The sequence below is a fragment of the Eumetopias jubatus genome, unplaced genomic scaffold, assembly GCF_037043125.1.
Source record: "Eumetopias jubatus isolate StellerSeaLion01/CBP00866 unplaced genomic scaffold, mEumJub1_p1.0 scaffold_11, whole genome shotgun sequence".
Taxonomy (NCBI): Eukaryota; Metazoa; Chordata; class Mammalia; order Carnivora; family Otariidae; genus Eumetopias; species Eumetopias jubatus.
Window position 1 is genome coordinate 77,150,735 of NW_028274817.1, and position 27,895 is coordinate 77,178,629.

Here is a 27,895-nt window from a genome sequence, read left to right on the forward strand (position 1 = left end):
CAGACAAGATCTTGGCTTACAAGTAGGTATATGGTGACCCGCCGCTCCCAACCTACCACCTCTCGGCTTTTTCCTCACCTCACAGGGTTGCGGGGGAGGCGGGACCAGTGCCCTTGTGGAGTAGGGATGGCGGGCGCGAGCCGTCAATCCGAGGCCCCGCCCCTCGGGGGGGACGTAAGGCGGGCCAACCAGCGCCGCAAGGCTGGGGTCCGGAAGTCGGAGCCTAGCGGCGCGAGCGCAGTTTGCAGACCAACCCTATCGTACTGCCATTCTCTCCTGTCTGATCCCCGCCGGAAGTGGAGGTAAGAGACGACTCTCCTCTTTTCTCGTTGTGAGCGCTCACCCAGCCAGCCGCGCAGTAAGGATCGTGTATTTGAGTTGGAAACTAGAGGTGTCCTCCACCCTGGAATGGAGAGATAGAGAACCGGCTGTCATCCACGGTAGAAGGGCCCAGATGAGGAACAGGGATCGCTCCGCAAATGGGCATGTGCGAAAATGCACTCTCGCTGGGTAAAGGAGCACGGCCCCACCCCATCTCGGCAGGTGTAGACCTCTGGTCACAATATGTAGAAAGCCACAGACCCCACTTGTGTGGAGAAGCATCGAGTGCCCTCTTGCCTTCAGGATAGCAAGGCTCCATTTTGCACTCCTCCAGTATAGACAGGCGTCTCCGTGTGGCGACATCGAGCCCATGGTTATAGAGACATACCGCCCTCCCCGTCCCCCAATCCCCTGGCTGAGCGGCGCGGACCTTTACTGGCGCGGAGGCACACACAGCCGCCTTGGCGCATCTCTTCTCTTTGGACAGAGGCTTTGATATATTACCTCCTCCACAGACATACACTACCGCCTACCCCGGCAGGACCGCCAGTACAGAGGAGCTTAGAAACGTTTAATATACAGAGACGGAAGAGCTGGAGACTTCCTTGCCTCGCCCCCGTGTAACTAATTGTGGAAGCCCCGCCCCTGCTACTGCAGATATGTTAGATCACCCCTCTTCCAAGTGGTTGGCACCCGCTTCAGCCCATAGAGAACCACGCAGATTTTCCTCTCCCTGCCTAGAGTGAGTCCCCGTTGTGGAAAATCAGACCTGACTCCTCACCCCACCCCATAAGAAGGCACTGGTTTACCGAATTTGTAAAGGCCCGGCCCCAAAAATGCCCTGCAGCAAAGAGAAACAGACCTTAACCAGGGAATATTGTCAGATTTGCCCCTTATTGGGCAGCTGCGGTAGAGGGGCTCAGGTTTGTTCTCCTTTTGAGGTAAACAGATCATCCCTCCCCTCCTCCTTCCCCAAAGATTTGGAATCACCAAATGTCGCAGAACAGAGACACACCCCCCCATCAAGGGAGCAGAGAGGTGCAGCTCCCCCTCCCTGCAGTGTTGAGAGACAGTGACATCACTGATTACCCTACATTTTGTGTATGTGGGCTCCCCCCCTTACCCAAGGTAGAGGAGCTCAAACATCTTTCTCTCCATTCAGGATAACCGCCCCCCTCCCTGCAAAGTGTAAGGGCTGATCCACTGAATTTATAGTTGTGTACCTACCCCCCACTACCATGTGGAGAACCAGAGGTCCTATTCCCTTCAGTGTTAGCACACTGCTGACTTCAACCCATATAAAAGATAAACAGATTGTTCCCCATTCCACCCACATGGAAGGGTCCAGAATAGCCCACAACAGGCAAGGTGCAGACCCCATTCATGCAAAACTGCATATACCCCCCCGCCCCGTTTGTTAGTGTGTCAACTAATATCACCTTGTAGTGGAGACAGGCATATCATCTTCCCCTCACCCCAACCCTCCCCAGGGTACAGAGACCCAGGATTCCTCCCCGCCAACTTAGAGATGTACACACCTGCGCTTCTCTCCCATGTGGCAGAGATGCACACAGCCACTGTGCTGGTTTTCCCAGTTCCTCTACACCCCAGAGTAGAGCAACAGAAGGCATCTCCTTACCCACGTTCACAAGGAACAGACCCCACCCACACATGCAGGCATACATTCCCCCCCCAACCCCTGCATTCCCCCCCCAACCCCTGCCCCAGCAAGATTTTGCACTGGCTCCTAGCCTCAGTTTAGTAAACACAGTTAAAAGCGTTGTTCTAAGGTCCCTTTTCCCTAGGGTAGACTCCTGGTACCTGTCTTTTCCCCTACTTCCAGGGTAGATCAGATATAGAACCCCCTACTTGGGAAAAGAGGTACTATTAATATGTAGAAACAGGCCATCCTTGTATACCCCGTCCCCTCAGCCTAGAGAGGTTTAGTACTAGGGTGTATAACACTACAGGGTGGAGGATTGAGGACCAAGGACTTCATCTGATGCATTGAGGCACTGACTCCACCCATCAAGAGAGTTTCCTTTTGGGTAGTGTGATGCTGCTTTCCCTGTGTAGATAGCTACACCAGGCCCCAACTCCATTATAGCCTCTTCTCCTAGTTCCTCCAATTGTTAGGGCTTCCTTATCAAGTTCTTTGCACATTTCATTTTGCCTGTAGGGGGCTTGGAAGGGGGCTTGTGGCATTGTGGTTCCCCCCTCTGTCTTCACATTGGTTCTTCCATTCTGACAGGAAGAAAGACTGCAGATTTGAACCTACCTGCTTTCAAGCTAGTCATCATGATGAAACACAGACACAGTGAGTTTCTTTTACCACCCCTCCCAATGCTAAGCTTTAATGAATATTTGTAGTAGTTCATGGCAACTTTTTAAAAATTATTCTTTCTTTTTTTTAAAAATTTTAATTCCAATGTAGTTAACATACAATGTTATATTAGTTTTAGGTGTACAGTATAGTGATTCAGCACTTCCAGACATCACCCATTGCTCATTACAAGTGCACTCCTTAATCCCCATCACCTATTTCCCGCATCCCCACACCCACCTCCCCTCTGGTAACCATCAGTTTGTTCTCTATAGTTAAGAGTCTGTTTCTTGGTTTGTCTCTCTCTCTCTCTCTTTTTTTAACTTTGCTCATTTGTTTTGTTTCTTAAAGTTCCACATTTGAGTGAAATCATATGGTATTTGTCTTTCTCTGACTTACTTTGCTTCATGTTAAACTCTCTAGCTCCATCCGTGTCATTGCAAATGGCAAGATTTCATTCTTTTTTATGGTTGAGTAATATTCTGTTGGATATATACACCACATCTTTATCCATCCATCAGTCGATGGGGGAGGTGGGGGAGGTGCCTCATGGTGCAGCTAGCTACCTGAGCTTGGGCTGTTTCCATAATTTGGTTATTGTAGATAATGCTGCTATAAATATTGGGGTGCATGTATCCCTTTGAATTTGTGTTTTTGTATTTTTTGGGTAAATACCCAGTAGTGTGATCACAGGATCATAGGGTAGTTCTATTTTAAAAAATTGCTCAGTATGGCATGAGGGGATGGGGCAGAATGGGTGAAGGGGGGTGAGAGACACAGGCTTTCAGTTATGGAATGAATAAGTCTTGGGATTAAAATATACAGTATAGGGAATAGAGTCAATGGTATTGTAGCATTGTATGGTGACAGATGGTAGCTATGCTTATGGTGAGCAGAGCATCATGCATAGACTTAGACTTGTCTTGTGGAATCACTACGTTGTACACCTGAAACTAGTGTAACATTGTGTGTCAACTATACTAAAATAATAAAAAAAAAACCCTCAAAAAATTGCTCAGTAGGTACCAGATCATTTAGTCTGTCTTCTACGTATGGTATCATTGTTGTCTTCCCAACTTCCTTGATGGTGGTGTTCCCCTTATCCCCCATTCCCATTTTACAGTTGAGGAAACTGAGACTCAGCAAAGTTAAGTGACTTGATCTGAGGTGAATAGCAGTAAATACCAGACAGTGTGGACAAGTTGCTCTTCTTTTTGCCTTCGAGATGCTTTTCTTTCCTTCTCCCTCATTCTTCAACTGGATAACTCTTGCTCATTTTTTAGATTTCAACTTACACATTACTTCCTCTAGGAATCTCTCCCATTAAGCTTCTCCCTTGGTTTCTATGGTCTGTACCCCTAAGAACTGGGGCTGTTGGCACTGTATGACTGGGTCTGTCTCCTCCACTGCACTGTTAACTTCTCACCCACATCTAGTTTATCTTTTTGTCCCAAGGGCCCAGCATAACTGGGCATAGCTATTTGGTACTTACTGTGTGCCGGGCACTAGAATGTCTCAGTTGTCCTAACTCAGTTCCTCCTCCTCCTCCCACCATGCTTACAGCCTAGAGAGAAAAGACAAATGTGATACATGATTCTCCCGTATAAGAGGGAAGGCAAGGGCATTAGGGCCAGTCTGGTTCTGTGCTTCCTGCCTTTATCTTGCTATAGCCCACATAGAAAACGACATCATAGACTAGACAAGACTTGTGCAACCCAGTGACCCCATACTCTGTGTGAATGGTGGCCCTGCCTATGTGGGCTTGGTGAAAAAAGTTCAATACACTTACTTTATATAATTATAAAAAAATCAACAAGAATCAGACTTTGGTTATGTGACTACCAAAAGCAAATAATCATTTTTTTCAAGTAACACAAGAAAAATGAACAAAATTAATTATTTTCTATTTAAGAACATCAAATACCAGAGGATAATAAAATTATTGATAGTGATGAAAAAGACAATAATGAGCTGGTTGAATGAAGTAGAGTATATGCATACAAAAGAACATTGGCAGTTTATAAAGATTTTATTTATTTATTTGACAGAGAGAGAGAGAGTGAGCACAAGCAGGGGGAGCGGCAGGCCGAGGAAGAGGGAGGAGCAGGCTCCCCGCTGAGCAGAGAGCCGGATGTGGGGCTCAATCCCAGGACCCTGGGATCATGACCCGAGCCAAAGGTAGATGCTTAACCGACTGAGCCACCCAGGCGCCCAAGAACCCTGGCAGTTAAAATAAATGAGGAAGTATTGTATGGAAAGATTATATAGAAAGACTATTATATGGAAGAAGTATTAGATAGAAAGATCTCTAGGATTTGTTAAGTGAAAAAAGCAAGTTGTCAACAGGAGGACATACTATGTTATCTTTAATGGAGAAAATGGGGGAAATAAGATTACATGTATTTGCGTTTGCACTAATAAGTGGTTTCTTGTTGCAGTGAGGAGAGTGCAGTGGCTAGGGACAAGTGTGGAAGACCTCTCAAAATACACCTTCTTATTTTGGAACCATATGACCATTACCTGTTAAAGAACAATCATATACATCTACATGAGTGGGAAAAATGGTGATTATTAAACAAAAACTTAACATGTGCTCATAAAACACAGACTGTGATTGGTAAATTGCAACTAAGTAATGATCAGACTAAGTGGAATGACTGCAATGGAAGGTGCCTCATGGTGCAGCTACTTGAACTCTCAGCAATACCTTGGACCCAAATGGTAATGATAATGGTTAAATCTGGGGAGGTTATTGAGGAGCCCTGCAAGGAGTGTTTTCTCCTTACTAAGTGATTTATTTTGTTTTTATTGCGTGCCTATATCCGGCACAGGCCCTCGGTTTCCAGGGAAGTTAGGCAGATAGAAATTGTTGAGTAAAATGGCCAGTCCTGGTTCATTCCCAACCTCACATTCTTTTCATTGCAACATGAGTACTTTGGAACAAAAGGAGACTTGAGGTCTGTTTTTGTTGTTGTTGTTGTTACAGGAAAATTTGATCCATTCGTATTCATATATTTGGTCTAATTTCTGCCATTTTATTTTATATTTTTTGTTTGTTTCTTTTTAGTCTCATTTATTTACTTTTCAAGTTCAAAAAAAATCCACCAGTGATTATAAAGTTTTCTCTAAAGATTTTATTTATTCATTTGTCAGAGAGAGAGTGCAAGTGAGCAGCAGGCAGAGGGAGAAGCAGGCTCCCTGCTGAGCAAGGATCCCGCTGCAGGACTCCATCCCAGGACCCTGGGATCATGACCTGAGCCGAAAGCAGACGCTTAACTGACTGAGCCACCCAGGTGTCCCCCAGTGATTATAAAGTTATGTTAGTAGTTGCATTCATGTTTATATCAAACATAATTAAACTTGAATTTCTCTTGTCACTTTACCGAAGTTAAGTATTAACTATTTTTATCCTATCCTTCCAAAGTAAGATCATGCTTTCATGATTTTACTTTTCCAACCCCTATTGCCTGATTCCAGGATTTTGTTGAAATAATTTGGTATTTTGGTACTGAGCTATTTCCTATGATATGCTTCCTGGTTTTTAAAAATCTTTTCTAAATATGTATTATAGTTCTTAGCTACATTAGTAGCATTTTGAAGATTTAATGTAAGTTGTTTTTTTAATTTAGTGATAAGTTTTAATCGATATCCCGCCCATCATTATTTGTTTCCTTTAGCTTGAGATCTTTATTCTGAATTAATTTTTATTTTTGCTGGTATACTTCCTTAGTACAATTGACCCTTGAACAACATGGGGCTTAGGGGCCTCAAGCCCCTGTGCACTCAAGAATCCACATAGAACTTTTGACTCCCCCAAAACTTCACTACTAATAGCCTACTACTGATGGGAAGCCTTACCAGTAACATAAACAGTCTATTAACACATATTTTGTTAGATGTGCTCTGTACCGTATTCTTCCAATAAAGGAAGCTAGAGGAAAGACAATGTTATTAAGAAAATCGTAAGGAAGAGAAAACACATTTACAGTACTATGCGTATTTATCAAAAAAATCTGTGTATAAGTGAATCTATGGAGTTCAAACTCAAGTTGTTCAAGGGTCAACTGTAGTTTTACCAGAACACAGGTGCTCATCTTTGCACATCTGAAAATGCCTTTTAACTTTGTGTAAGAGTAATCTGTTGGTTAAGTATAGGAATTTAGCTTGGTACACAGTTCCTTGTTTCAGAACTTTGTACGGGGCGCCTGGGTGGTGAAGTCGGTTAAGAGTCTGGCTCTTGGTTTCGGCTCAGGTCGTGATCTCAGGATTGTAAGATTGAACCCTGCGTCCGGCTCCATGCTTGGTGCAGAGTCTGCTTCGAATTCTCTCTCCTTCTTCCTCTGCCCCTCCCGCTCGTGCTTGCTCTCTCTCTCAAATAAATCTTTTTAAAAAAGAACTTTGTAATGGTTATTCTGTCTTAAATGTTAAGAGTTGTAGATTTGAGAAGGCTGTCTGCTTCTCTTGCCTTTGTTGGAAACTCCTGTTTGGAAGTTTATAAGATTTTCTTTTTATCATTAGAGTTCAGAATTTTCATCAGGGTATGCCTATGGTATGGCTTTTTTTGTTAATCTTGGTGTCCTATGAGCCTTTCTAATCTGAACCCTCAAGCCTGTTTTCAATTTAAGGAACTTTCATATATTATTTTAACAAAATAATTGCTTCTCCATTTGTACCTTTTTCTCTTTCAGGAACTCCTGTTATTTAGATATCAGCTCTCCTGGGCCCATTCTCCATTTTTTATTTTTACTCATAATTTCCATTTCTTTAGATTTTTGTTTTAAGCAAGCTCTTCTCTTGATTTTCCAGCTTATTAGTTTGGTTGTTAATGGTGTCTTTGTTGTTTTTCACTACATCTATTGAATTTTTATCCAACATCAAGTTTTGGGAATTTTTTTTTTCTCACACAGTTCCTTTGAGGTATCTTCTTGAATCTCCTTAAGTATTTGCAATAGTATTTAAATTCTGTTTCCTATATTAATTCTGCTTTGGTGTGAACCACCTTATTGGAGAGCCTGTTCTCTGGTAATTCCAAGCTGCTCCTATATTTGTTTGTATATATCCTGACCTTCCAGAACCTACCGCTCTAGGAATTTCTTTAGCTCCCTTACAGGTAGTAAGCATTAAGGCAACCATTCTTCCCCAGGAGGCCATCTGTGAAGGGGATGACAGATGGGACTTCTCATGAAGAGGGTGAGGCCTCTTAAGTTCTTGGGCTCTGTTTAGATGTGACTGAAGAAGATGAGCTCTCTCTTCCTTGTATCCAATGGAGGCCACAGTTTGGCTAGATAGAGCAAGTCCCTTTGGAGTTAATGGCCTGAGCAGGATCAGCAGGAAGGAGCAGTTCTCTCCCCATGTGCTGAGGGCATCTGCCCTGGCTTAGCCACCTGGGACTCCTCAGATCACCTTCCCATGCCGGCAGCCCCCAACTTGAGCTCGGTGTGGCAATTGTTGAGTTGCTCCCAGCCAGAAGTTTGGGGAGAGAGAGGAGTTAAAAGCACGCATTCAGGTAGCCCTCTTCACAGGGTTCCCATAAGCACTGTTTCAGTCCGCATTGAAATAATGTCTCAAACATTTTCTCCAGTACTTCCTCTGACCCTGTTGCTGTCATCTCCATGTCTTTGTTGTTCTGGGCCTGGACAGACATAGTAGCTCAGTCCTCCTTAGGTTCTCGGTGTGGCCTGGCTTTGATTAAGGTATAAACAGATGTTGGGTAGGTGGATAATGGCTTTTTTTTTTTTTTTTGTAGAAAATAAAAAACCAGGTAAAGGTTCCAAAGGCTGCAAGAAGGTAAGTTGGCTTGACCCCCAGGTAAGGTATACTCATTGTTGGTAAGGTCAGGAACAGGTTCCCTGCCCCAGAAGAGGTCTACAAACCCCAGTAGATGTTGGGTCATTCCAGACAGAGCAGCAAATTGGAATCAGAGGATCTGGCTTTCCCTCCCTCTCTGGTTGACTGAGGTAGAGAATCAGCAGCATTTATTAATTTTCCTCCATGAGCCATGTGCTGCTTTGTGCTTGAGTTACCTTGGTGTAGGGATTGCTCCATTTTTAAAATGAAGAAACTGAGCCTTAGTGAGAAAGTTCCTGCGTTCAGGGTAGCACGGCTGGGACTTGAGTCTCTCTGATTCCCAAGTCCCTATTGCTCTTGTTGAGGAGGGAGGCCAAAACATAATCTTTGGCTCCAGCTCTTGGTCCTGCTAGGAAAGGTGGAGACAGGTAAGATGGGCCAGAGCAGTGGTTCTCAAATTTTAACGTGGTTAAAGTTCTCAAACCTTAACCAACCCTCCAGGTAATTGGGGCTGGTTAAGACACAGATTGCTGGGCCTCACCCTTGAGTTTCTGATTCAGTAGGTCTGTTGTGGCATCCCATAATTTATATTTCTTTTTTTAAATTTTATTGTTATGTTAATCACCATATATTACATCATTAGTTTTTGATGCCATAATTTATATTTCTAACCAGTTTCCAGGTGATGGTGCTGCTCTGGTCCACGAACCACACTTTGAGAGCTACTTTAGCATTTCCCTTGGCCTTTACTTGGGAAACTTTTCTACTTGCCCCCACCTTTCCTGGGGTTCTTCAGTCAGTCCCTGCCTAGGAGAGGGAGGGTCTCTTCTCTAGCCAGATGGGCAGACCTCTGAGGACAGAGCCCTTCTTTTTGCTTATTCCTCTCTTTTCCCTACAAGTACACTTTTGAGCAGCTTTAACCCTCCAGGAAGCGTGATTTCCATGGGTTCATTCGCTCAGTTTGATTGTTTCCTTTTGTGTGGTGACCAGCCTGCAAAGCAGAATGGAAAGAAAGCAGCTTCCAAAGTGGCTTCTGCTCCCCAGTTTGTTCACTCCAATGATCATGCCAGTCGGGAGGCTGAATTAAAGAAGAAGAGGGTAAGCCCTTGACCTTGGAGGAAGGAGAGGGCCTGGCCTGACTGCCAGGTCCACAGAAGTGGTGACTGAAAGGGAAAAGACCAGAGTTGTTAGGGTTGTTGAGGCTGTTTGTGGAAGAAGGAAGAGAAGGGGGTCACTTTGATACTTGATTTAGTGTCTCTGTTTGCTTATCTCCCTCTCACCTCCCCGTCCGTTGCTGCCCTGCTGTGTTCCCACTGCCCCACTGAAAACTCTCCGGTCAGCCTCACCAGTTTGTTCTGTGCCATCACACTCAGGGATAGTCTCCTTCCATTGTCTCATCCGAATTGTCAGAATTTGAGACCATGCTTTCTTTGGAGCACTGTCACTTTGACTTTCTTGTCATCTCACTATCCTGGATGTCCTCCTTCCTCGTTCCCAGTCTCTTTGGCTGTTCCTTCCTTTTCCTGCTCTTTAGAGGATGGACCATCCCAGGACCTTGTCCTCTCTCTCCCTCTGGTCTTATTTGACTCCCTTTGCCTAGAGCACATTCTCTCTCTGTTTTACACGCCCTCTTTTTATTGTTCTCTGCCACACTTTCCCTTCCTTCATCTTTTGTTTCCTTTCTCTCAAACCCTGTATCTCCTACTATCATAGCTGCTCTCTCCCTGCATCCCTGCCCCTCCTACCTCTGCCACATCAACTCTGTTTCTTCCCTCTGTCACCCGCTCTCTGTTACTGTAGGTCTCCCACACCTCCCTTAGGTTACAGACCTAGCCAGCTGTAGTCCTGCTATGTGTTCCCTTGTTAGGTTGAGGAGATGAGGGAGAAGCAGCAGGCTGCCCGGGAGCAAGAGAGACACAGGCGCAGGACTATCGAGAGCTACTGTCAGGATGTGCTGCAATGCCAGGAGGAATTTGAGCATAAGGTAAGAGGACAACCTTTGCTTCTGGTTCAGACTCGTTCTGGTTTGCTGAAAAGCATCTATTGCCGTTGCTCTGTGAAAGGGAAAGAGGAAAGATGGGAGATTTTTTGGGGGGGGACGGAGGAAATAGGTGCAGAGAAGATGAGAAACAGTGGGGATGGAGGGAGGGAGGTATGAGAAGGAAGCAGAGAGCCATTTTGAGCCTTATCTGTGACTGGACAACCCTGGATAGGCCCCAAAGACAGGGTTGGGAGTAGAGGAAGGGAGACCTAGGACCAGGGGACAGGGGGAGAGGGAATAAGTGAGAGGGAAGGGTTGACAGAGGATGGTATGTGAGGGGGATGCCAGCTTCCTTCTGGGACTCACTGCCCTTCTGGCATATGTTCTCACTTCACATAATATGCACTTTCCAGCTCAAAGTTCCTTTCCTAACGTAAAGTGCATATTTTGCCTCCCGCATCCCATGTTCCCACATGGGTTGTTTTTCTCACTTATACCTCCCTCTCACATTCTTTCCTTACATGCACAGGTGCACACTCAGGTCCCTAGCTAGTGCTTGAACACATACTTAAACATAGGCACACACATGCATTATGTGGTTCCATCCATTCTTCCAGTTCCCAGCTTTATTGGCTGGTCAAAGTTACTCTTCGTTGGGCTGGGACTCCCATTGCTCCCCCAGCCTGTCATGGTTTCCAAAGCCCTGACTTTCACTCCCTCTTTCCTCTCTGGACCATTCTTTTTTTTTTTTTTTCCTTTAGGAGGAAGTTCTGCAGGAATTAAATATGTTTCCTCAGTTGGATGATGAGGCAACAAGGAAGGCTTATTACAAGGAGTTCCGTAAGGTATGGGGACCCATTTCTTAAGGCTCTTTAGGGAGGGCACCAATCCCATCCAATCATCCCTCCATTTCTGCTTTTCCTGACTGAGATGAAGACTTTTCTTTTATGGGCCTGTGTGATTCACACCCAGTCCTTTCCCTGCCTTCATCCCCTGTCCTTTCCCCTGTAGGTGGTGGAATACTCTGATGTGATTTTGGAAGTCCTGGATGCCAGGGACCCATTGGGCTGCCGCTGCTTCCAAATGGAGGAGGCTGTCCTGCAGGCAGAAGGCAACAAGAAGCTCGTCCTGGTCTTGAACAAGATTGGTGGGTGTTGGGGCAGAATTGGGTAAGGCAGGACGGGGGCCAGACCTCCTTGAAAGACTAGCTCAGACCAGACCCTGAGCCTCAGCAACTCAGTGGTAGTTATAACAGTTGTGTGAGGTAGGAATTTGTGTTCAGTTTTTTAAAACCAGGAATCTGAGAGGTGAAATCACTTGTTTAAAGACACACACACACACACACACACACACGAGTATAACAGAAATTGGGGATGGGGTCAAAGCCTGTCTGCCTTTCAGTCCCTTGTTCTTGCCATTTTGAGCCTTATTGGCCAACCCTGGAGAATTCCTCTCTGCCCCAAACTGGAACCAAAGACTAGGGCAGAAGAGTACATGGACTCAGGAGTCACTGAGGTCTGGGTCTTATCCCAGTTGTACTGTCAGTTTTCTCTAGGATCTTGGACAAGTCGTGTCACCTGAGAGCTTCTGTTTCTCTAGCTGTAAAATGGGCTGTGATTGTCCCAATCTCACAGGGTTGTTGTGAGAATTAATGATAAAGTGCTTGGTGTATGCATGGTTAGTACCCCACAAATGGTAGCGATATTCTTGTCAAGAGTTATTTTTGACATTTGGCCCAACCTAGAAGGATCTACAAAGAGAGTGTGAAACAATCTTTAGGAAGCCTGGCTTGGAAGGAAGGCATCTGGGACCAAACAGCTAATTTGCCCATTTTCCCCAAGGGACAGAGGTCCCCTCAGAGAGGGCCAACTAGTCTCCTAGACTAGACTTTCCTTTCTAATTTTAACCTGGGAGCTGGACAGGTACTGATAGGGCCAGGGAGACATCTGTTGGCAGGAGGTGGGCCTAGCCTTGGGTGTGGGTGGATATATCTTTAGAGTGAGCCACTGAAGTGATGTTGTCCTTATAAGTCCTACCTATTTCTATTTTCCCCAGACCTGGTCCCCAAAGAGGTCGTGGAGAAGTGGCTGGATTACCTTCGGAATGAGCTGCCGACCGTGGCTTTCAAGGCCAGCACACAGCATCAGGTCAAAAACCTGGTAAGCTGGGGCCAGGGTTAGAGGATCATGACTTGGACTGGGGCCTCCAGCCCTTTGGTAATTGAACTGGGCTTTCAACTTTGAGCTTTTTGCCTTACTAGATGACCTTTTAATATTTGTTTCACTTCTTCCTATATTTTAGCTTTTGGGGAAAGTTGTTTTTTTTTTTTTTTTCTTTCTCAGATGTAAGGGTAATACATACTGTCCATAGAAAATTTGGAAAATATAGTTAACTATTTGTTAGCTTTTAAAAACATATGTCTTCATTTTTCTCCTTAACACAAATCACACTATTTTCTAATTGTATCATTAACACAAATACATTTTAGTTGTAAAACATTAAAGTGTTACAGAAACATTGGTTGCTTCTGAGGAGAGAAACTGGGTTCTAGGGGATATTTTTTCAATTTTGCACTAGGTGTAGAACTTATTATTTATGAAAAATAAAGTAGAAAAAAAAAAGCAATTATAGACAGCTTAAATATCCTTTACCAGTACCCTTAATTCTAGGCTCCTTTATCCATACCCAGATGTAACCAACATTGTTAGCTTGGTGTGTGTCCTTTCAGATATTTTTCTGTGCTTTATACATATGTAGATGTATATAGAGAGAGAAGGAAGTGTTTGGGAGTGTCCTATGTGTCATCCTGGGGCTTGCTTTTTTTTCCCGTGGCAATTTTTTTTATAGAGATGTACTTTTTTGATGCTAAATAAAATTAGTTTCCAATTTTTAATCATTATAAGCAGTACTTTAGCACATACCCTTGCATATGTTATCTTGGCTGGTGGGCGAGCGCTTATATAGGTTGGATACTGAGGGGTGGAGTGGGTATGTATTTTACATTTTCCTAGACACTGACAAATTGCCTCCCTTCCAGTGGCTGTACCAATTTATCTTCCTACCCCTGGGGTAGATGAATGTGTGAGAGGGCTTATTTCCCTACACCCTTTCCAACACTTGCTATCGTTAAACATTTTAATCTTTACTCATTTGGGGAAACCTGATACCTCATTTATATAATTTTTGGCCTTCTCGATGGCAAAAATGTGGTGAGCATCCTTTTCTAACAGCTCTCTTTCATTTGTATTCCACTTTAAGGATGTATTTCCTTAACCTATTTCTTACTGATGGATATTTAGCTTAATTCCTAATTTGCAGTGCTGTGGTGGGTAAGTAAGGAGAGAGGAAGAGGTGGAAGGGCATTCTGGGCTGAGGAGGTGGCATCAGGAGTAAGGAGATGGAAGCTGGAGTGGCCTTGTCTTGTGTGAGGAATTAAGGGAAGGTAGGCTATGGGCCAGGCACGGTCTTCCCACCACAGGTAGGGAGAGCAGTGTCCCCATTTTGTGGATGAGGGCACTGAAACCCAGAGAAGGGAAGCAGGATTTGATGCCCACACACCTGTGAGAGGCAGAGCTGGAACTCAAACCTGGCCTGACTAGAAGCTGGGGTGCCATCCTTTCCCTGCTGAGGGAGGCAAGAGATACGTGTGTCTAGAGAGAGGCAGGGACAGAGAAGACTGAAGACGCAATGACAGTGGAAAAACAAGCCTTGTGCAAGCAGGGAAATGGCGGGTATTCAGGGCCTTCATGAGAAGCCCTCTGCTTCAGCCTTGGGGAGCTCGGTGATCACAGGGAGGTGGCCCTGAAAGTTTCATTGAAAGTTGGAAATCTGGACTCAGACTGTATTTCCCACCTGATGCCTCTTCTGTAATACCCCTCGGTTTCCAGAATCGTTGCACTGTACCAGTGGATCAGGCCTCCGAGTCACTGCTGAAAAGCAAAGCCTGCTTTGGAGCTGAAAACCTCATGAGGGTTTTGGGGAACTATTGCCGCCTTGGCGAAGTGCGCACTCATATCCGTGTGGGTGTTGTGGGTAAGACCTGTGGGGAGGCCATGGGGCCCAGGCTCATTCTTTGGGCAGGGGTTTCACTGGGCAAAGGATTCTGGGAGCTTTGTGTTACCCCTCTGAGGAAGAGAGGAGCAGTTCAGAAACGGTTTTGTGACTTGTGGTACATATTGGTGGACATAGGAAGGCATACTGGGAATCACCACCATGCATTGAGTATTAGAACCGTGGATCAAATACACAGGGTTGTGCTTGGATTTGGTGCCATCTCATCCTACCAGAGCTGTGGGTGGTGGGGGGGAGGAGTGAACATATCTCTGACAGATAAGGACACTGAGGCCCAGAGAAGTGAAAGGGACTTGTGGGGATCAGCCCTGTGTGAGACAAGGTAGAGCTGGTACTCAAACCTGGGCCTGTCTGGAACCCAGGGCACTGAGGGAAGGATGATAGGGGAAAGAAGAGGGAAATTGAGAGAAGCAGAGATAGACTGTCAGGGAGATGAAGTGAAGCCAAAAGAGAAAGACATTGGGAGAGAGCTGGACACTGAGAAAAAGGGAGAGATATACAGACCTGAATAGACATAGAAAAAGAACTGGGAAATGATGGGATTGGTGGGGAGTGGAAAGGAAGGGTGGATTTAAATGACAGAGGCATGCCGAGAGAGGGAGATAACGATCAGAAAAAGATACCAGAAGGACTATAGAAGACCTGCAGAGAGACATAAGAGAGCTAGATACTTTATGCCTGTAGAGAGGCAGACATGCATACCAAAGAAACAATGAGAAAGGGACACCTGGGGGCTCAGTCAGTTAAGCGTCTGCCTCTGGCTCAGGTCGTGATCCTAGGACCACCCCACCCCCCCCCCCCCCCCCCCCCCCCCCCCCCCCCCGCATTGGGCTCCTTGCTCAGCAGGGAGCCTGCTTCTTCCTCTGCCTGCCCCTCCCCCTGCTTGTGCTTGTGCTCTTTCGCTCTCTCTCTGACAAATAAAATCTTTAAAAAACAAAACAATGAGAGGGACAGGCAGACACAGATAGACAGATTCAGAGAGAGGTACATATGGAAGGAACCGGGACAAAGAGTTAGACATAGAGGAACACACACACACACAGTCCTGGAACACATGCAGATCCACAAATACATGTACAGATCCACACTTGTGCAGACATGTCCAGACCCAGAGGCAACACACATGTAGACCCAGGTCCTTCCCACATACTCGCCCCAACTCTGCTCACAAGCGAATAGAGGCACAGAGAGACACATGTGCCCAGATACACTGGACCCTTGGACCCAGTCACTTCCCCAGAGTCACAGAGGGAGACAAATACACAAACATGTCTATGATGAGATAGATACATGTTCGTAGAGAAATAGAGACAGAGGGAAGGCTAGGGATATACAGACATAGACAGAAGAAAGCACAATGAAACAGTACAGAGAAGCATACAGAGACGGGCCCATGGAGAGAAGAAACACCGAAAGAGACTGAGAGAAGTTGTCATCGAGGGAATTGAAAAGAGGGGCAGGATAAAAAAAAATGAAATCTTGCCATTTGCAACAACGTGGATAGAACTAGAGGTCCTGGTGTAAAATTCACCTGGTGGGGGGTGGGAGAGCCCTCTCCAGATGTCAGTCTCTGAGCAGCTGTCTGCCTGTGGTACATGTTTTCTGTTCCAGCATCTGTGAACACCTCTAGGCCTGTGGATGTCTTTGTGTGCTACCCCCTCACCAGGTCTCTTGTTCTCATCATTCGCCTTCTCTGTGTGCCAGAATTTATGCACAGACTGCTCTCTCATTCTTTTTTAAGATTTTATTTATTTGAGAGAGAGAACAAGAGAGAGCATTAGCGGGAGGGGGAGGGGCACTGAGTAAAATAAGTCCATCAGAGAAAGACAAGTATCCATATGATCTCACGGATATGAGGAATTTGAGAAACAAGACAGGATCATAGGGGAAGAAAGGAAAAAAAACCGAAGAAATCAGGGAGAAAAACCATAAGAGACTCTTAATCATAGGAAACAAACTGAGGGCTGCTGGAGGGGAGGGGTGTGGGGGGATGCGATAACTGGTGATGGACATTAAGGAGGGCACAGGATGTAATGACCACTGGGTATTACATAACACTCATGAATCACTGAGCTCCACCTCTGAAACTAATAATACATTATATGTTAATTAATTGAATTTAAACTTAAAAAAGCAAAAACCAAAAAGAGGGGCAGAATTGGTGGGGTGGGGAGAATCAGAAATGACAGTGGCCAGAATGAGAGACAAAGAGACAGACCAGCAGAGTAAGGTGCTTAGGTAGAGCTACACAGAGAAAGAAAAATATGTTAGAGAAAAAGACTGAGCGGGAGAAAGTAAACATGGAAAAAAGAGTAATATTTAGAATGAGAACAACCAAGAGATATGGATGTGCATGTGTGTACACACACACTGATGTACAGAGACTTCCACACATGAGGGGTACACACACATAGGTACATCCATAAGGGAGGTGTCTGGGGGCGCCTGGGTGGCTCAGTGGATTAAACTTCTGCATTAGGCTCAGGTCATGATCCCAGTGGGATCGAGCCCCATATCGGGCTCCCTGCTCAGTGGGGAGTCTGCCTCTCCCTCTGCCCCTCCCCCTCCTACTAATGCTCTCTCTTGTTCTCTCTCTCAAATAAATAAAATCTTAAGAGAATGAGAGAGTGGTCTGTGCATAAATTCTGGCACACAGAGAAGGAGAATGATGAGAACAAGAGACCTGGTGAGGGGGTAGCACACAAAGACATCCACAGGCCTAGAGGTGCTCACAGATGCTTGAACAGAAAACATGCACCACAGGCAGACAGCTGCTCAGAGAGACTGACATCTGGAGAGGGCTCTCCCACCCCCCACTAGGTGAATTTCACACCAGGACAGATGGTTCTCAGTTTCACAGACATTTCCTGATGTCTGCCCTCTGTTGGATCGTGTTACAGAGGCCTTGCATTGAGCACCTTTCCCAGGCTGGTTGTAGGTGGAAGGTGAGTGTCCTATCTAGAGAGAGGGACATGTCTACCCAGTATGCTCACAAATGGAGGAAAGGGGTAGGTAGGCCATGTTGAGGCTTGGTCAGGGCCTGGGATGGGAAGGCAGGAGGCCAGGCTCTGTTTTCGGCTTCTTCATAGCTCGGTCATTGTCCCCTCCTGGGCCACCCACATACAGGCCAGCCCAAATGTTCCTGAGGGCCCTTCCTGCCCTGAGCCATCTGCCGCCCCTTTATAGGTCTTCCTAATGTTGGGAAGAGCAGCCTGATCAATAGCCTGAAGCGCAGCCGTGCATGCAGTGTGGGAGCCGTTCCTGGTGTCACCAAGTAAGCACCTGCCTGCTTCCCCACTCCACAGCTCCTTGACCTTCCCATTCCCCCATCTCTCATGACTTCAGCCCCTGCCCTTTTCCTTATCTTGGCCCAGCCTCTGATTCTTCCCTGGGCACTCTCACTAACAGCTCTCATTTACCTGGTACGCCATAGGTGCGGGCCAGGCACTGAGCTGGGTGGTTTCCCCCTTAGCTTCTTCAAGTCTCTTAGCAGCCATGCAAGGTTGGGCTACAGATAAGCAACTCCACTTTGTAGATGAAGCAGTGGAGGCTCAGAGAATCAGAAGCTTGCCCACAGCCCTGCAGCTCAGTCCCCAGTGGCAGAATTAGACTAGTATTAGTAGACTAGAATTAGTCCCAGGTCTGTAGGCCCCAGAGCCCCCAGCCCCACATCTCTCCCATCTTCATCTGTATGCTGTCTGTCCCTCACCCCTCTCCCAGCTGTGTCCCTGGGGCCTGGGGGATACTAGATACATCCCAGCTTATCAGTGTCCTGCATTCTCTTACCTCCTTTCCTGTCCTAGGTTCATGCAGGAGGTCTATCTGGACAAGTTCATCAGGCTGCTGGATGCCCCAGGCATTGTCCCAGGACCGAACTCAGAGGTGGGCACCATCCTGCGCAACTGCATCCACGTGCAGAAGTTGGCAGACCCCGTGACCCCGGTAGAGACCATCCTGCAACGCTGTAACCTGGAGGAGGTACAGAAGGTTCTTGCTCATGCCCTGCCCCACTCCAAGCGCCCTTCATTTTTCCTCATGATTTCTTTTCTTTCTCTCTTCGCCAGATTTCCAACTATTATGGCATCTCTGGGTTCCAGACCACTGAGCACTTTCTGACTGCGGTGGCTCACCGCTTGGGGAAGAAGAAGAAAGGAGGCATATACAGTCAGGAGCAGGCAGCCAAAGCTGTTCTGGCTGACTGGGTGAGGTGAGGAGAGGGCTAGGGGTGAGGGTGCACCTGCCGAGAGTCAGACTCCACAAAGGGGGGTGCATCTGTGTTTATTGCAGCGGTGGGGCAGCCTGGCAGCCTGGCAGCCTGTTTCCTAGGGTAGGGGAAGGCCAAGGCACCAGGTCATGTCCCCATCAGGAATTTATGGCCAGTGACTATCCAGCAACTCAACTTCTTGTTGTTTGGAAGCTACTGTGGGTTTTCTTGTTGTTCCTCATTTTTTCTGACTTGGGAACTCATCCTCTCTTCGATTGGTCATTCGCTCTCTTAATGACATCACCAGTTTCCTCCCATTTCCCGATGCAGTGGGAAGATCAGCTTCTATACACTCCCACCTGCCACCCACACTCTGCCTGCCCATCTCAGTGCTGAGATCATTAAGGAGATGACCGAAGTCTTTGATATTGAGGATACCGAGCAGGCCAATGAAGACACCATGGAATGTAAGTAGGGGCGAGTGGACTGGCCTGCCTGGTACTTTGTCTTGCCCTGGGTGGGAGCCACACAGACCCAACAACAAATCCCATGTTTGGGGCACCTGGGTGGCTCGGTTATTAAGCGTCTGCCTTCGGCTTGGGTCATGATCCCGGGGTTCTGGGATCGAGCCCCACGTTGGGCTCCCTGCTCTGCAGGAAGCCTGCTTCTCCCTCTCCCACTCCCCCTGCTTGTGTTCCCTTTCACGCTGTCTCTCTCTCTCTGTCAAATAAATAAATAAAATCTTAAAAAAAAAAATCCCATGGTTGATCTTCCCCTGCCCTGGCCCTACTCTGGCTTTGGGAACATTATTTAACCAGCTCTAAGCTTAATGTTTTCTCCCACAAGGCAGAGAATTCTAATCTGGGCCTTGGGGGTGGTTGTGGGCTCTTGGTAGATAGGAAAAAAAGTCAGCAAAGTACTGTGTACACAGTGAGTTGCTCAGGAAATAATGAGGGTCCTTTCCCCATCTCTTGGGACCTGGAGTGGACTAAGACACTCCTCTCCAAAACCCCTTCCCTCGTGTTGCCCTAGGCTTTGCCTCAGCTACTGCATGTCTGTTCCTAGATTTTTGTTCTCACCCCCACTGGCAGGGAGGCATCTGAGTCACAGAAAGCTGGTATTTCCTGAACGATGCATGGTCAGTGGCAGGCAGAGGTGGCATTTAAAGCAACTCTTCTGCCCTCTAGTCTGAGACCATCCCAGCTTGGAGTAGCTAAGTGGTTAAAAGAATGGACTGCCTGGAGTCAAATTCAAGTTTTGTTTCTTGTTAGCTCTGTGATTAAGTTACTTCATTTCTCCATGTCTCAGTGGCATCCTCTGTAAAATGGGGACAGTAGCACTCACCCAATAAGATGGTCATGAAGACTTATTTAATATGTAAAAACACAGCAGTGCTGGCTTGGAGTACATGCTTGGTGAATATTAGTTGTTACTAAGATGATCATTTGCTGCAGTACAGAGGTGTGGCTTTGAGAAATTCCTGTGGGAAATTTGTTCTCTTTAGGTACTACCATCTGCAACCTTGGCTTACGGCTCCTTCCTTCTCTACCCCACCTCGGAGAGGTGCCTGGTGCTCTCTGGGCCTGTCTGTGGACACTCGGGCAGTGGAAAAAGCCCTGGCTGGCCTGGCTTCTGGTTTCTCTGTTTCTCTTGAGGGCCACTAGCTTTCCTTCTCTGGGTCTTTTAGTGTCCTTAGATTATAGATGAGGACAAGAGGACTTGCCTGCTTCAGAGTTTATTCCCCAGGTGGCTTCTGGCAAGTCAGTTCGCTTTCTGAACTTTACCTCCCTCTTCTACCAAGTGGGTAGTTGGGAGGAATTTGAGGTCACGTTCCTATGATGATGCTTGACCCTGGCTGCATGTGAGGGCAAGAGGGGCTCCATCACTGAGAATGGGCTTTGGCAAAAGATTGAGGTCTGGGAAATTGAGGAGAGGGAGAGGTTAATGGTGAGAATTTCCTAGGGGAGTTGGCTCTAGTGTTGTATCTTGAAGAGTGAGTAGGAATTAGAGGAAGGGGATGGTAGCAAAGTTTAGAAGCAGGCGGGAGGATAGCATGGGCCCAGGGCAATGGGTGCATTAATGGTTTGCAGTGGAGGCCAACTCCAGGCAAGGGGACAGAAGGAAGGGGAGAGAGGCCTGGTCCCGGGGAAGGAAACCCAGTGGCTGCCATTTACTGAGCAGTATTTCAGGCCAGTGCATTTCAGGTGTCCTCTGCTGTGACAGCAGCCCCATGTCATAGGCTTGTGGTATTCTCATTTTCTAGATGAAGAAGCTGAGGCTCCAAGACCAGCTCCCAGCAGGCGAATGCCCTACTGCAAAACCCATGCCTTTAATCCTTTGTCATGTGGCCTCCCATCAGGAATGAAAGAGCCTTCCCTCCCCAACTCCCTTGGGCAGTGTCCACATATCCTTTCCACTGAGGCCTGAATGGGTGGGGGGGCTGGCAGCAGGGAGGAACTAGGGCCCTGACAGTGGTGTTGGTTGTGTTAAAGGCTTGGCTACCGGAGAAGCAGATGAACTGTTGGGTGACATGGACCCGCTCGAAATGGAGATCAAGTGGCTCCATTCTCCGATGATGAAAATAGCAGATGCCATGGAAAATAAAACCACTGTGTACAAGGTACCCATCCCCTTTCTTCATGGTAACCCTCTCTTCTACCCAGGGCTCTGGGGAGTGGTTGGTCCCTTCTATCTGGCTCCCACAAGGTCTGCCTATAATGGTGGGTAGATGTAGGTCATTCATTCACTCCTTGTGGGCGCCCTGGGCATCAGGTGGTGTGCATCCTTTACCAGGCAATGGCAGGTCCAGGGAGGAAGCATGCTGTCTCAAGCAGCTTTTCCAGCCTGGGTCCAGCCTAGAAAGCAGGTATCCATCCCCCTTTCAGCCACTCAGTTGTTCAAGTTGCAAACCTGGGTACCCCTGACTCTTCCCTCCAACTAGCATCCAGTATCCCAGACAGTCAGTCAGCAAGTCCTGTGGCTTCTCCCTCCCAAGTCTCTTGAGAAGCTATCAGCTTCTTTCGATTCCTATCATTTCTATAACTCTAGTTTAAGCTTCTCACCCTTTCTCACCTGGACATATGTCCCGTGGTTTCTAATGGCACAATCTGACCATGTCACCTCCCCTGTCATGGCTCCCCAGTACCTGCGTGATCAAGTCAATATGCCATGCTTATGATTCCTGGAGGCTTTTTCAGCTTCTACTGCCAGTGTCCCTATCTCTGCCCTTCAGGAGGTCACAGTTTAGTGGGTTTCACATATAGACCTCTGCACTGTTATGGGAGACACACAGACTAGGGGTGGGGACAGAGGTTGGGAAAGCGTGGATCTGAGGGCCCTAACCTATACTACTTGTGGGTCAGGGAAGTCTTCCTGAAGGCCTTGATCCTTGCGCCCCTTCTTGGAGGCTGAGGAATTCTCTGTACGAGGCGGGCAGCAGCCCGTGGCTAGGAGCTCAGACAGTGCTTATGCTGAGGCCCAAGAGGAGAGAGAGTGGTGTTTTATGGGGAAATGTTAGTGATGTGGGGTGGTTGGAATGAGAGATGAGGCAAGGAAGGATGAATCATCTGGAATTAGATCACAGCAGTCCTTGAGTTAGACCTTATACCATGGATATTAGGAAAACATTGAAAATCGGTTATTTTTTTCTGTCAAAGCATTTTCTATTTTTCCCCATTTTGTTTATTTAAAATATTTTTTATATTTTATATTTTTTATAAAAAAGATACCTTTTATTTATTTTTTGACTAGGTAGTATGTGTACGTGGTATAAAATTTAAAAGGTACTAAAGGGTATATAGTGAAAAGTAAGTTTCTCTCCTGCAGCTGTCTCCCAGCCACCTTGTCCCCTCTTTGGAGGCAGTCACTAGTAGCACACTTGAATGCCCTTTTCATAGCTATTCCATCTTAATGCACATGCATACGTACATATACACAGATAGATCCATTTTAATTCAAATAATAGCATGCTATTTGTATTCTGTGTTTTGCTTATTTCATTTAAAAATTCATCTTGTGATTGTTCCACATCATTACTTAAAGAGCCGTCCTTTATTTTTGATGGCTCCGTAATATCTGGAAGGGTTTCTTAAGGAAATGACATGGTTAGGTTTGTGTATTAGAACTGTCACTCTGGGAGCACCTGGGTGGCTCAGTCAATTAAGCATCTGCCTTTTGCTCAGGTCATGATCCTGGGGTCCTGGGATCAAGTCCCATATCGGGCTCCCTGCTCAGCAGGGAGCCTGCTTCTCCCTCTCCCTCTGTCCTTCTCCCCCTCCCCACGGACTCGTACTTGCTCTCTCTCTGTCTCTCAAATAAATAAATAAAACCTTTAAAAAAAAAGAACTGTCACTCTGGCAGCCAGAGTAAAAATCAGGTTAGAAAGAAAGGGACCAGGGTGGAGGCAGGGGGCCTAGGAAGTCAGTCTTATATTCTGTAAGAGATGATGAGGCCTACAGTGTGGTAGTGACAGGAATTATGCCATTCTCATTCCCACATAGTTTTAAAGATTTCCCTTCTGCTTACAGGAAAACCAGTGTAGAGTTGTGTGCTTAAGGCCCATATGCCCCAATGAACCCATAAGCCCCAGAACATACCATTTTTCCTTAGGGACCTACAGTAGTTCCCCGCTCTATGCTGCAGGTTCCAGACTCAGGTTCAGGGAACCTGAGCAGGGCCACTTCATTGTACAACTCTGGGAGATACCAGTTTTGTGTGCCGTATTGTGAATGGTGCCCCCTGCTGCAACCCCAGATGTATAGTTTGGTAGCCTTGCCTTTTCCCCACCATAGTGTAATGGGTAGTCATATATACATACAAGCCTTGCTGCTAGGGTTCTTATTTATTCCATTCTTTACTAGCTATGTGACCTGAGGTGCTTTGTTTGTCATAGCATTGTTGGCAAGGATTAAATGAGTTAATATGTGCACGTGCGCACGTGTGTACATATATATGTATACACACATGTATTTGTGTGTGCTTAGAATGGTACCTGGCACACAGTGAGCTTTCTGTCAATGTTAGCTTTTACTACCCACATGTACCCACGTGTACTCCAGCCAAACAGACACCCTTTTGGGTGCCCATCTATGTTCTGTGCTTTTCCATTGTTCATGGTCAGGAATGACCTTCCCATCAGTAGAAACGTATTGACCACCACCTTCCCCACAACCGCTGCTACTTACGCTGTGTCCTTCTGGTGGGCACTTAACACACTCTGACTTGGCCTGTGGTATGGGTTGGTTTTATCCTCTTTAGACCAGTTGCTTCTCAAAGATGGGACTGCATCTGATTCATTTTTCCAACATTTCCCCACATAGAGCTGGGCATAGAAGAGACGTCTGAAAATACTTGTTAAATTGAGTAAGATTTTGTAGGGTCACTTGAAAAAAGAATCATAATACCAATTGTCACTGATCAAGTAACTCTGCTTTTTTATTTTATTCTTGTAAAAGGCATGCAAGCTACCCATTGTCTACCCCATTTGACAGATGAGCCAACTACAGCTGAGAAATTAACTAAGCACCTTCTAGTTTGTGATGGAGCCAGACTCGGAGCTTAGTTCTGCGAGGCTCTAGGCTTCCTGTTCTTAACCAAACCTGTCCCTGTCTCTTCTGCAGAAGTCCTTGGTGGTACTCTGGGGGCCCAGACCTCACTGTTGTCCTTTCTCTCTCTAGATTGGAGATCTCACTGGGTATTGCACCAATCCGAACCGACATCAGATGGGGTGGGCTAAACGCAACGTGGACCACCGCCCCAGGAACAACAGCATGGTGGACGTCTGCCCTGTGGACCGCCGCCCAGTGCTGCAGAGGATCATGGAGACCGACCCCCTGCAGCAGGGCCAGGCTCTTGCATCTGCCCTGAAGAATAAGAAGAAGATGCAGAAGCGTACTGGTGGGGGCACCTGACCATACCCCTCTTCCCCATGCTCCAAAAAGCACCCACTTGGGCCCTGATTAGGAGCTTCTGAATGAGCATTTACATGTGTCCAGCACCAGGCTAACCCTGGTTAAGGGGCAGGGATGGGTTAGGAGGCTCACCTACTAGCACAGTGGTTCTCGAACTTAAGCTTGTTAGAATTGCCTGGCAGGCTTGTTAAAACACAGATTTCTGGGATTCACCCCCAGAGTTTCTGATTGAGTATGTTGGCCATAGGGCCCAAGAATTTGTGTTGCTAACTGGTTCCTGGTTGATGCTGATGTTGCTCTTCTGGGAACCACACTTGGAGAACCATTGGCCTAGTCTATGTGTCAAATAGCCACGATTTATTTCTTAGCTGCTTTCTATGTGTTTGGAAGCTTATAGGTTATATGTAATGTTTACTTTATCCATAGGCAATATACTCAAAATTCAAAAGGTACAAAGGGATATACAGTGAAATGTTTTTCTCCTTCCAGTCTCCTAGTCATCTAGGCCTCCTCACGGAGTGACCAGTTAATTTTTTCTATCTCATTCCTGAGATAGGTACACAGGCAAATATGGTACATAGATAGGTACATATGCAAATATGCGAACACTAGTCACCTGAACATAATTTTGCCACATCGTGTTTCCATTTAATGGCCGTTCACAAAAGAATTTCCTCCTTCATTTTAATGGTGGTTTGTTATGTGGTTGGCTGATTTAGGTCTTCATGCTATGCTAATCTTTACTAACTCATTGCAAGTCTTATCCCCATTTGGTAAGTGGGGAAACTGAGGCCCAGAGACATTAAATGACACACTCAAGGTAAAACAACTAGTATTTAATCGATCCAAAATGTAAACCTAGGATTGATTGACCCCATAAGCCCAATTCTTTGCTCTTGGCCTGGTTTCACTCTGAGTGCTGGGAATCCAGAGATGAATAACCCTTAAACTGCTGGTCCTATTATAAGGGAGTGAGGAGGAAATAAAACAGACATTGGCAACACAGAGTATTCACAGACACAGAAAGCAGAGTAAGGAAACCTAACTCAGCCTGGTGAACCTAACCCGGATGGTGGTGGGGTAGAGGTGATCGCTTCCTGGAGGAGATGATGTCTGAGGGGAATCCTGAAGAACAGCAGGGTATGGCTGGAGGATGGGAGGTGAGCATTCAGGCTTAAGGCCCCTACATCCATGCTGCCCTTTTGCTGTGAGAGCTTTGAGGGTACTGGCAGAGTGCTAAGCTCAACACAGTAAAAGAAAATTGCTGTTTGGATACTAGGAAGGGATAAAAATACTTGGAGCCCAGTGAGTCTGACACTCTGAGATAGAAGCTATATTGGGGTGATCATTTCACAGGTAGACAAATGGTTCTACCTGTGAGATTGCACACTGGCTGCCAATACCCCCCACCCAGTTGTTTTGTTTAGTGTTGGGGGTAAGTGAGTCGGTTTGGGAGTTTGATGTAGACCAAGGTAGATCTAGGCCAGCTCCTGCAGGCGTCCTCTTGGTGAGCCAGCCGCTAAGTGACTGCCTGTATTTCTCCATCTGCAGATAAACTCGCCAGCAAGTTGTCTGATTCCATGATGTCTGTCCTCGACCTCTCTGGCAACGCTGATGACAGTGCTGGTGACTGATCGACTAATCTCACCTTCTCCCCCCTGCCCCCCCGTCCCTCCAAGCACCAGTTCCAGTGGGATGGGGGAATACAGATGAAATGGTGTGCTTCTCCCTGAAGTACCAGCATATTAAAAGAACTCTTCACCCACCGTGCCCCTTTTCACTCTCCCCTCCATTTTTCCAAAAAAAAAAGAGTCCCAAGTTGCTGGAACTAGCAAACCCCATACCCTTTATTTAACCCCAACTCTGTTTTACAAGAGAAATAAAATTACTGTCAGATCCCTGAGGCTAACAATTTATTCCTCATCCTGTAGGTTGGTCTGGTTGGAGGATAAACTCTCAAAACTGTCTTGAACAGCTAAAGGTACAAGGCGAGGCTGCTGGTAGACCTGGGGGTCCCTGGCAGGGTGATGATTTCTTTATCAGTCTGCAACAGATCTCAGTGGTAAGACATTCCTGTGATGGGCTGTAGGCTATGCATCTTCCACCAAGTCTGCAGATCCTCACCTGGGTGGCAGTGATGGTAGGGGGAACAGTGATGAGCCTTGTCTCTGGAGGGGTCTGGGGCTGGGATAGAGGGAAGAAGAGAACATAAGCCTGGCTGGGTGCTGAAGTGTGGTAAGTGCCACCTTGTTTCCATGAAAGGAAAACAAGGTGCCTGTTAGTAGGGTGGCTAGATATGTTAGGGGCAAACCATATCTTGGGGCATTTCTAGGCACACTGGGTTGGAGGATCCCTTGAACTGAGGCACTCTGGCTGGGCCCCACCCTTCCATGACCACTTCCCATCTAGCACCAGTGTTTGAATTCCGTGATTCAAAAGGGTTATGGTACCATTTATTCACAGCCTGCATCCTCAAGGGAGCTGCTATATTGGAGGTGCCTTGGCTGATGTCATTATACTCCATTAAAATATAGTTAGCCACCCTGGGTGGGGGGCTACCCCATCAGACAAAGATAGTGTCAAGGGGCCCTCAGGAAGGGACTGGAGTAGATGGCAGCAGGAACATAATCTTCTTACTTTACCCGGGTTTGTTTGGGTTGTGCACATGACATCTGTCCCAGCAATCTACCTGAAACTGAACATATTTGAAGGGAGTGCCTGTTAGATCACTTCAGTCTTTTCCCCCTACCCCAAACTTCCACATCATCTTTGGACCCATAGCCACATCTTAGCCTTGCCTCATGCTGTCACCCCCTAATTTACCTATTCAAATTCTAAAAGCAGAACCAAATGATGGACTGGAGCAGTTGGCTGCAGGCTGATTGGCAGGGAAGTGCAGCCTACTGCATTCTGGGGCAGCCAAAGAAGAGAATTAAGTACTACTTGAGCACAAATTGCACCAAACCCTGAAAACCTGTTAGCTCCTTTAACCCTCAATATAGCTCCGCCAGTAAGGGATTAGTCTCCCCATATGAAAGATAAACAGGTTCAGGAAGCCGTTAGGACATACCCAAAACATATTAAATGTTGGTGCCAGGATTGGAACCCAGATGTGATAAAAGCTGTGTGCAGGTTCTTTCCTCTGCATTGTACTGTCTCCTTAACATTGATTAAGCACCCACTCTGTGCCAGCCTCTATTATCAAGCCCTTTAAATACATTCTGGTTTTACTTTTTTTAAAAAATTAGGGTCTTGCTAAAATTCCACTTCAAGTCCCTTTAGGTGGGGTCCAACTTATT

At 46.5% G+C, this 27,895-nt stretch overlaps 1 protein-coding gene across 1 annotated transcript; it reads left to right on the forward strand.

Moving 5' to 3' along the window:
• The first annotated feature begins 207 nt into the window (after window positions 1–207).
• Window positions 208–26,494, forward strand: GNL3L (G protein nucleolar 3 like). The gene is made up of 16 exons (XM_028092865.2): window positions 208–302; window positions 2,573–2,638; window positions 8,391–8,431; window positions 9,422–9,529; window positions 10,299–10,415; window positions 11,174–11,257; window positions 11,424–11,559; window positions 12,468–12,571; window positions 14,300–14,444; window positions 17,670–17,757; window positions 18,287–18,461; window positions 18,548–18,690; window positions 19,018–19,154; window positions 21,180–21,307; window positions 24,363–24,582; window positions 26,148–26,494. Exons 2-16 carry the CDS (start codon window positions 2,620–2,622, stop codon window positions 26,228–26,230), a joined length of 1,728 nt encoding a protein of 575 aa, XP_027948666.1. The 5' UTR covers window positions 208–302; window positions 2,573–2,619; the 3' UTR covers window positions 26,231–26,494.
• Window positions 26,495–27,895: the final 1,401 nt, after the last annotated feature.

What these genes read in the sequence shown, in the direction of transcription:
- GNL3L (XM_028092865.2), top strand. An exon ending in CTGAATTAAAGAAGAAGAGG is followed by an intron (nt 9,530 to 10,298) that starts GTAAGCCCTTGA and finishes TTCCCTTGTTAG; the next exon opens with GTTGAGGAGATGAGGGAGAA. An exon ending in TATCCGTGTGGGTGTTGTGG is followed by an intron (nt 14,445 to 17,669) that starts GTAAGACCTGTG and finishes GCCCCTTTATAG; the next exon opens with GTCTTCCTAATGTTGGGAAG.